General features: G+C 37.3%; 1 protein-coding gene across 1 annotated transcript; it reads left to right on the plus strand.

Moving 5' to 3' along the window:
• Positions 1-680: 680 nt before the first annotated feature.
• LOC140950711 (lysosome-associated membrane glycoprotein 1-like) lies at positions 681-8,001 on the plus strand. The gene is made up of 5 exons (XM_073399953.1): positions 681-908; positions 4,386-4,588; positions 5,493-5,703; positions 6,969-7,160; positions 7,801-8,001. The coding sequence occupies exons 1-5, from the start codon at positions 875-877 to the stop codon at positions 7,956-7,958; spliced, it is 798 nt and encodes a 265-aa protein (XP_073256054.1). The 5' UTR covers positions 681-874; the 3' UTR covers positions 7,959-8,001.
• The last annotated feature ends 2,294 nt before the right edge of the window (positions 8,002-10,295 follow it).

Genomic DNA, 10,295 nt, shown 5'->3' on the forward strand with positions numbered 1-10,295 from the left:
TTATAACCAGAAACTGATAAGGGGTTGAATTCAACCCCTTATGAGTTTCTGTTATAACTTAATTAAAGTAGAATTCCCATTTCTATACACCTACTATAACATGGTATTGCCAAACGTACGTAAAGGAATTACAATACAAGTAAATCTACCCATTTTCTTTTTTTTTTTTTATGGCATTTTTTTCTATAGTTAAGTTTTCTTGTCGGGAAATTGGTACGGAAAATGACCAGCAATAGATTTATATCTCGCCTCGTTAGGGGTCAGAACCTTATCCGTATTATTAAAATCAGCGCATTTAAAACGTTTATGCCATACACTGGATTTCTTGGAATTTTGAATTGTGTATGTAGTGGTTTGGCCGGAAATTTGTACTGATATGGAGGTTTTCTTGTTATGAATATTTGACTGAAGTTTTGTGGGTAGTTTTTATAAGTTTTTTCATTAACTTATTTTCTTAGGAAATACAAATCATTTGTTATGTCAATTCTTGATGTTTTCGGTCTACAATTAGGCTCCATTAGATCTTTCTTTTGACCGCAGAACAAGTCAGCTTGTTGTTGTTGTCGTCGTCGTTGTTTTTCTCCGTTTGACTATTAAAAGGTGCAGTCCCCACCCCTGAGACCCACTGACGTTTTCACCTTATCACGTGGTACACTACGTCTGGGATCTGTGAACCGGGACGCAGATTGTTTCTGTTGATACCGCTCATAGTCGATTGCTCTTAGGGAAGTTCTCTGCTCCGGTCTTTGAACTTTGAGGTACTCCAAGCATATGTGATAAACTTACAACTTGACTCATTCTCTGGTTCATTAGCAAGAAAATTGTGTAGCAGCCTCAAAACATTCCGAAAGACCTGCAAGAAGCCTGCTGCGACATGGCTCGATATCTGGGCGCCTTTGTTATCATGAGTGAGTAGAAGCCTAACTCTCTTCCTCTTTTCCTTTTCCTAAATTCTTGATTGTTGATCATATTTTGAACTACTCTCATCCAGTAATAATATTTTTTGTGTCTATATACAGTTTTCTTTAGTTTTTTCTTTAATATTGAGACAACAAAATCAGCCTAAATGTACACAATGCCCACGACCCGCTAAAACGTGCACGTTGTCCAGCTACGGGCCTTTTCCAAATTACCGCTTAAATAGAACTTTTCGTACTCCACAAGATGAGGAGAAGTTACTGACAAATTAAAGTACAGGTATACTCAATTTGTTGATGGAACCTAAATCGGTTCGTTTCATCAAATTTCACACCCAGCTCCAAGCCAGGGAATTCCCGGGGGGGGGGGGGGGGGTACTTTAGGAATTTCTGGATGGGGATGTGCCGCTGGGACCCCGGAGCCCTTAACCAACAGTAGAGCTAGTTCAGCTGAATTTTGCTACCTTATATTAGAGGAAACAACCCCAAATCCCCCCTATCCTAGAGTAGCTGTTTTCCAGAAACTACTGAGGTCATTAGCACAGTAGTCTAGCCAAAACAAAACCTTATTACCACAATCCTTAGTCTAGATAAAATCTTCAACCAGCTGATCAGTTTCCTGAAAAATGATACCCTATTCTGGACTCAAACGCTCTGATTTACATACCCTATCCTAGAGAAAACTGCTTGAAAACGATACCCTTCACAGTAGCCTGCGCGCAGACGAAATTAAACTCTGGTTAACTCCGTCTGCGAAACAGCGCCGAAATCCTTGTTCTGGACTTCCAGCTGTGTACCCAGATTTGAGTACGCGCCACTATTGGCCAGTTAAAAAAGGCCTTTGTTTTGTTTGTTGTGATCACCAATCAGGTTGAAGGGAAATTCAAAACGCACTTCCAGTAATTCGTTGAGTCCGTTGGGAGTCCAGAACAAGGATCTCTGCACTGCTTCGCAGACGATACTAATCAGAGTTTAGTTATCGTCTGCCCGCAGGCTACCTTCACAGCAGCACATACCTATATAGCCCATATATGGCAGTACACCCCCCCCCCTAACTAAAAAACACTTGAGATTCAGGAATGAACAACAATAATTATTTTTCATTCAAAATATTTCCCAGATTCTGATTGGCTAAAAGCACACGCATAATTCACCATAACCAGTTACTGATGACCAAATTTGGAAGAATTTTGTGTTTAACGAGGAAATGACGTCAAAAATGCAGCCTTCTACAGGTTAATGCACCGTTAACCGAGAAGACCTTGAGACCAGATTGAGTTGTTTTCGTTGTAAAAACTAAAATGGTGGACATTTCACTCGTTTCAAGAGTAAGAACTACGGCTGGAACTAGGCAAAATAATGGCTATAAGGGTGACATCTGCTATTTGGAGAATATTTGCGGAACTGGACAAACCTAAACGTAAGCTATCAAAGATAAACTTAACATCGATGCGAGTAAGCTTGTTTTAGCTTTGTTTTTAAACTAGGAATTATTTTGAATGAATAATAAAGCAATTATTGAATTCGGCTTTCGTATCACATGAAGAATTATGGAGATCTCGGAGGGTGTTATCCGCCTCGGCCTGTGGCCTCGACGGATAACACCCTCCTTGATCTCCATAATTCTTCATAAGATACTCAGCCTCATTCATTAATTGTTAATTTATTTTGTAACTCGAAACTGGCCTATTTAGCAGACCCTTGGCCCTCACCCTTCCTACCCCTTTCAATATTAAGCAGATATGCATATTTGTCTAAACTATCCCTCGCTTGTTTTCTGTTGAATGAACCTGTGTTGTTGCGGACACCTCTGTTAAGTGAAAGCTTTTTGTTTGGACATCCGTACACCCCTCTTCCAACCCCAAATGCCCCCTGTTCACCCCAAATGTAGGCTACCTTCATACGACAATGGACAAGTTTTCAAGCGGCAGAAAATTGGTGCTTTTAGTACCCTGTGTGGTAGGCGCAAAAGGGAAGGGGAACGGGGGAGGGGAAAAGCACGAAAGCAGGGAAAAGGAAAAGGAGTGCCTGCTATAAGAGCTGGTGTTTCTGTATTACGCCCACCATTAATTTTTCTAAACTTCTCCGACAACATCAACTGTCAATGCATGACCAATCACAATTAATTAGGGGGCTTCTCACCATGGTCTGACCTTAATATTACTTTGTTTACCGGAAATTGTCAAGTCCAGACACTTTTTTCAAGTGATATCATAATCAAGCGAAATAAAACATTTTTTACTTTTCTTGCTCCCACAGTAAACATGACAACCAGACTACAAGCAGTCTCTCTTTTTTTACTGCTCGCAGTGTACGACAAACAATGATCAATTTCGTGTGAATACACATGACCTTCGGTCTTACCTCATCAACCACAATGGTCACAAAGAACAGAACAGTTGCCAACATGAGACGCCAATAATGAAAGGAGATTATAAACAATTATCAAAAAGCTCAAGGGATAGTTTTTACCAAAGCTTTAACTCTCTCTGTACAAACCATTTAGAAGTTCATTCAAGACAGTATATGTTTTTTCTGAAAAGGTGGTCTTGTGAATATTGGCATTGCAGACGTCTGGCAAGAATCGCAATCACTTTGAATCGCTTCTCGGTGTTTGGAAAAATCCAGTATAAAAAACCTCCTGAGCATCTCTGCCTGCTAAACAAGCTATTGAAGCTGGTTCTAGTTTGGGTTCTAACATGAAGTAATGCTTCATGGTTGGAGTAATTTTCTTCCAAAGCTTTTGCCAGTAGAACACATTTCCTTGATGCCTTCATCATGTTTGTCTCTCACACTAATACATGCCAGGATACACACCAATAAGTTACTCATTATGGCTCAGCCAATCAGGAATTTTCAGATGCCAGTGTCCACAGAACTAAACAAAAGGGGGTTCTTATAGCAGGCATCCCTAACCCTCTGTCCCCAATCCCCCTCCCTCTTTCCCTTTCTCCCTATCCCCTACCCCTTTCGACCCGTGCTATGCAGGCTATGCTTTTAGGTGTTCTGTTCTTGTCTAGCCTGTCCAAAATTTGAACACCAAGGTCAAACTTTTTAGCTGCTATACGACTAATTTGACCAGTGCAGTGTGCATGCTGTGAACACCATAACCGTCTGAATTTCATACTACAAAAGCGTGGTTCCATGGATGCATGGTAACTCAGCTGTTAGATGCTAGTTTTGTTTCACTAAAGTAGCACTGTAAAACCACTGGAAAACAATTGAAAGTCAACCTTGGCTAGTTGGCAAGTTCTGTGTGAACAGAGCTAAAATTTTGAACAGTTCGGTGTAAATAAAGTGACTGGTCAAATTTTTCAGCCAGTCAAAAATTTGTCTGATGCTGTGTGAATGTAGCTATAAACTTGATATATGGAGTAAGTCCCTCCACTTGATTCAAAGTCCTTGATCAACCACTGTACATGCTGCATTAATGTCTGACTGTGGCCAATATCTATGATTACTCTCCAGGTTTGATTCTGAGCAGACTAGATGTTACCATTGCACTCAATAACACAACATCAATTCCTATGTCAAGTTCAAGCGGCCTTACCACCACCCCTAAATTACCAATTACTATGGCTCCAGCCACGGGACTGGGCCATTTCAATGTCTCATGTATCCTGTTGGACATATCTTGTTCTGTTAATGTGGATTTGCATGTCAACAGTAAAGTATGCTACAAATATTGTTGAGGTCCTAAACTAAAGGTTAAACATAAATTAATACTGTAAACTGCCGCTAAAACAACTGGGCTTATACATCTTCATAAAAAGTTTTAGGAGGGTTTATACACAGAGGGTCTTATATCCAAGGGGGATTATCACTGGAATGGAAAAAGTGCAGCAGTTTACGGTATTCTTATTATTTATTATTGATGTAGGTTATCAGATTGAAGAGTCATCATTCAACTTTTATTTTTTTATTATCATTTTAGATGCCTATAACCTTTCTTAGCTTGAAACAATGGCTTAAACAAATCCAAGTTTCTTTTAAGTAAAAGATTAATGATTCAAAGTATCAAGATCTAAAGGATTAGTAAGACTTTTGCTTAATGGCAGTGACATGAAGGTGGCAGGTAGAATTTCAGAATAAAGGAATATTGTTATTTAATATTAGCACAAAGCAAAAACATCTGTAATGGCTTCACTTGCTCACAAACTACAGCTTAAACTTTGATAGATATGTTGAAGATCTTATTCATCATGTAGCAGTGTGGGTAGTACTAATCAGGATGAAATATTCACAGCGACAAAAACATGAAAAAGGCCAATATTCAGCCATCTTGACTCTAACAATCTTTTTCAATAAAGGAGTTATTATATGGCCAAGAAAACTTTTTTACTTGCACAACCGAAGTGAGAAATCCAGAAGAGGCAAGATAAGCCCATCTTGTTTATACAGGTGCCAATCAGAACACAGGATTCAATTTATCTTGCTTGTTTGAGGGACCAACATAATCATGAAAACTGATAATTACATCAATTTCTTTTTTAAATTAACTATTGTGTGATAAGCTAATTAGTGAATCACTTATTTTGAAAAAGGTCTGAATGTTTGTGGTCATATATATTTCAGGTTCAAACTGTTACTTATGACCTGCCCTTGAAAGCCACTGCCAGTGGAACTTGTGTTGATCAGAAATCAGAAATCAATCTTGTATGGTCTAAAGGACCAGCAAACTTAACAATATCCATGATACTTGACGTTCAGAAAGAGAAATGGACTGTCTCCAACCTGGGGTTTACTGCTAGAACTGATAATCAACCTCTTGTCGCCAATGCAACAGGTACTTGTACAGCTGAAAGCTCCACTAGTAGTGACCTCTATTTATTAGTATGTGTAATCAAATGGTGACAAGTGAAATTAGGGAATAATTTCCCTCAAAGGCTCGGGAAATTATTAGGATTTGGACAAAATGCAAGTGAAATTATTCCCTTATTTCACGAGGATACCATTTGATTACCTATTAATATCATGGGTGACGAATTACGTTAGCAATCTTGGATCTTTGACATGTTTATCCTGAATCGTATCGATTGAGAACTCCACTCTCTCAAATGTTTAGACCTTAAATTTGGCTTATAAAGTTCAGAATTTTTCAGACTTTTTCAGCAAAATACCTTGGAATCCTTCCTGATGTTCTCTTGTGTGTTCAGGTTTTCTAAAGCGTCTTTTTGTGCCCTGACATCTTCATTGATGGCATTTAAAAACTTTGTCGCCATCTTGACACTGAGACGTACGGAAGGGTTGCCATGGCAATTTTGTAATTTCACGTGTGAAATTACAAATTAACGCTGAAATTTCGTGCCAAAATTAAGGAGTAATTCGTCACCTATGATATTATGACGGTAACCTCTCTATCGTGTCTGCCACTTGTTTTTGTCAGGGTGGACAGTCAAGTGAACAATCACCCATATTGACTTAACCTGGAAAGTCTGGAAAGCTTATAACAATAATAGAAACTTTCTGAGTGCCATCTTGGTAACAACAACAATAACAAACTTTATTAGGAACACATCAACTATACAATAGGGTTTCTATGTTTAATGTTTCCCTGCAAATAGAAAAATCTAATCAAAGGTGGGGAAGGCAAAAAAAGAGAAAGAAATATTAATGCTATAAGAAACAAAAAACAAAAGCAAAAAGAAAAATCAAAAAGCATATTGAGTATATAAATGAATCAAATAAATAAATTCTTAATATTTAAAGTTTTTACAGTGTATAACACATTATATAAAAAGTATAGTATTATTTAATTCAGATGTCCATAAATAAATAAATGAATAAATAGATTCATTAATGGTCTAAACAAGAACAATTCTTTAGTGACTCAGCTTTGCATCTGTAATCTGCACCACAGACAAAACTAAACGTCTAGTTACTAGTAAGTCCGTCTGTGAAACAGCACAGAAATCGTTGGCCATGCGCCATTGTAGGTTTGCTAATCAGGTTGAAGGGAAATCCATAATGCATTTCTGGTAATTGTTTGAATCCTTTGGGGGCCCTGTGAACAATACATGTTTATTCTTATTTTGCTTTGTACGTTTTTAGAGAAAGAAGTCAGTGCTTGGCAGAATGACACCAGCATTCTAAAGATGACTGCCACCGGTGGCAAGAGCTTCAAGTGTGATCAGGATCAAGACATACCATTAAAGGCTAAAAACAAAATGAAAGTTACAGTTATGATTAAACAGATTCACCTGCAGCCTTTTGGTTCAGATGCTAAAAAGGAGTTTGGTGAAGGTTAGATTAACTCTTCAATTCAGTGATCAGTTTGTAATTTCTCCAAAAATATCATTGCTTAATCAATAGTAAAAGTCATGAGAAGAAGAAAAGGACAAGAAAAATGGCTTGATTAACAAACAAATTATCCTAGTCAGTACCTTGAAAATGTATGTTGAACAGTGTTGAGAATATATGCAAGCTAATATAAGAGTTGTATTTGTAATGGTGCAGCTGCAGTTTTTTTAACCTACAACTCATCTTGCAGGGTGGGGTACTTCCATCGTGGTAAGTTCTGTATGCTTAGGGATGGGGTTCAGAGAAATGTCGAGTATCAAAATTTCCCTCCCCCCAAAAAAAGGATAATAATAGTAGTAATAATAATAACAATAATAATTTCATACAAAATGGTACGCCCTCACTTTTTGTACTTTTTTAAAAAATTGAACCTTTCTCCTTACCCCCCACCAAAAAAATAAATAATAATAATCCTTCAAAATTTTGTTTTATCTCCTGTCTTTGTCCATGAAGACATCTAAAAAGGAGCATTCAACATTGTTCAGAAAATTCATAAGACATAAGATGCGTTATGTAACTTTCACAAACTGTTTGTGAACAAAGTAATGAAAAACCCAACTTACTTTTTGTTTTTGCCTTTCAGCTGATGTTTGTTCTCCAAATGCTGGAGGAAATCCTGCCAAACCCGTTGATACCATTGTGCCGACAGCTGTTGGCTGTGTATTGGCTGGTTTGATTGTCATTCTTATTATTACTTATATTGTAGGTCGCTGTAGAAGGCCAGGTTATCAGAAAATGTGATCATATTGTGTAATACCATACACTGCTGCTTATAACCCCTCTTCCCCCCCCCCCCCCCAAATATAAGCCCTCCCAGTTACACACCCATCTACCTATAAAAAAAAAACATATCCAGTTATATCCCCCTCCCCCGCCCCCTCTAGCTTGTATTAAAATAAACAAATGTTTGATTTATTATAACATTTGTCTGTGTAATCAAATGGTGACGAGTGAAATTAGGGAATAATTTCACGCGCGTTTTGTCCAAATCCTTATAATTTCACGAGTATACCATTTGATTACCTATTAATATCATGGGTGACGAATTACGTTAGCAGTCTTGGATTTTTGACAGGATCGTATCGATTGAGAACTCCTGCACTCTCTCGAACGTTTAGAGCTTAAATTTGGCATAAGTTCAGAGTTTTTCAACAAAATACCTGTGAGAATCCTTCTTGATGTGCTCTTTCGTGTGTTCAGGTTTTCTAAAGCATCTTTTTGTGCCCTGACATCTTCATTCATGACATTTTAAAACTTCGTCGCCATCTTGACACTGAGACGTACGGAAAGTTGCCATGGCAATTTAGTAATTTCACATGTGAAATTACAAGTTAACGCTGAAATTTCGCGCCAAAATTAAGGAGCAGTTCGTCACCTATGATATTTTGAAGCTTAATTAAAATCAGTAAATCCAAAACGCAGTTTAATCAGCACTGTTATAGCTTCTTTTGATGCACTTTTTTTATTCCGGGTAATAAGCCCCCATCCCCTCCCCATCCTTGGGATATAAGTTTAACAGCGCTCCTGAAACCCCTTATGAAAATTTATAAGCCCAGGTTCTGTAAGCAGCAGTTTATTGTATTTATGTAGTGGGTGTGACAAAATAAGAACCTTGACCGCTGTGTATTAATTTATGAAGATTTTTTTTTTAACAAATGAAAAATTCAATTTTGGGGAAAGGAATGGTATTATTCCACACTCAAAGAAATCTCTCTCTGGATATAATTAAACAAAATCTAACATTGTATGGAGTAAGTGGACTAAGGATCTACCATGAGATAAGTTGACTAGTTTTGTTGAAAATGTTTTCGTTAAGATTTCACTGAGTATTATGTTTACATGTAATAACGTATTAATTACTCTGTCTCAAAGTGTACATTTATTTAACTCTGAAAACAATGCAAACAGTATAAATTTTGTTCGAAAGCTTGTTCACACCAAAAACCATTCCTCAAAATTCCCCTTCAGTTAAATTGCTCTAAAGGCACTTTTTTAAATTTTTCTTTGGCAAGCGTGCCTTTTTTGATTTTATCTACTCTACGTTATAGAGGTAACGTAATTGTACAAAATAATAATACGCTCTCGACCAATGACCGCGCAAGGTAATTGTGAAAATTATTTCTATCATGCCGTCTGTCGCTGTACATTTCCTAGTTGTTATTATGTAATTAACCACAAAAATATATAGTCTCCGTGCTTAGGAATTAACAATAAGAATGACAACAACATATCGTTGTCAATATTAGGCCATTTCCGAGAAGTCCCAAGCCTCTGTTTGAAAGTGAGGCTAAGTGCGAAGACATTGATATGAAAATGAATTTTTTTTTATTTTCATGCAAATAGAACTCACTTTCACAGCAAAGGTTTTGCTATAGCCTCGTTTTGAAAGTGAGATTTTTTGGAACTCGGTTATGGTCTACCTTACACAAAATACGGCATGTATTTGCATGTTTATTTCTTGTTTAATTTGTTTTAAGTCATTTCGTCGGTATTTAATTTATCCTTTGTGCAAAATTGGTCTTGTTTTAAGAAAATAAAAACGTTATATTTTTATATTTTCAGAGGGGTTTTTTCTGCTCCTTGAAGGAAAATCGCCCTTTTCCTTGTTTTCTTACACATAAAACTGGCTGAAATCTAAATTTGGTTTTGTCGGCAACATCCACGAGGGACATCACGCCAACTCTAAAACACTAAAAATATACAAGATGATGATAAAAACTAAAACAACGAATAAAAACTAATATAAACTGCTAATAAAAGATAACCTAAAAGAGTTTACTTTTAATAACACAGAGAGATTGAGTGGTAACAGCTTCTTTCGGGAGTTTGTTCCAGTCGGTTATTGTCGTGGGAAAGAAAGAAGATCAAAAAATATCGCTGTGTCCTTTTTCTGGAATGTGTGCCGCTCCCAGTGATCTTTTTAGTTTTAACACACTTAAGTCCATGCCAGAGGTTTTTTTCTTCTTTCGTAATTTCTGATAGTTCGCGGCGAAACCGTTACAGCGAGGCGCGAAGCGCTTTATCAAACCGTAAGCACGGTTTATTTTATCCTAGATATTTCGAGAATGGACCTCTGGA

This window comes from Porites lutea, chromosome 10, assembly GCF_958299795.1.
Source record: "Porites lutea chromosome 10, jaPorLute2.1, whole genome shotgun sequence".
NCBI classification, from domain to species: domain Eukaryota; kingdom Metazoa; phylum Cnidaria; class Anthozoa; order Scleractinia; family Poritidae; genus Porites; species Porites lutea.

Bases quoted from the DNA above. Each gene is read 5' to 3' on its own strand.
- LOC140950711 (XM_073399953.1), top strand. From the start codon at position 875: ATGGCTCGATATCTGGGCGCCTTTGTTATCATGA. The intron at 4,589-5,492 runs GTATGCTACAAA...TATATATTTCAG, and splicing joins ATTTGCATGTCAACAGTAAA to GTTCAAACTGTTACTTATGA. The intron at 7,161-7,800 runs GTTAGATTAACT...TTTGCCTTTCAG, and splicing joins TAAAAAGGAGTTTGGTGAAG to CTGATGTTTGTTCTCCAAAT.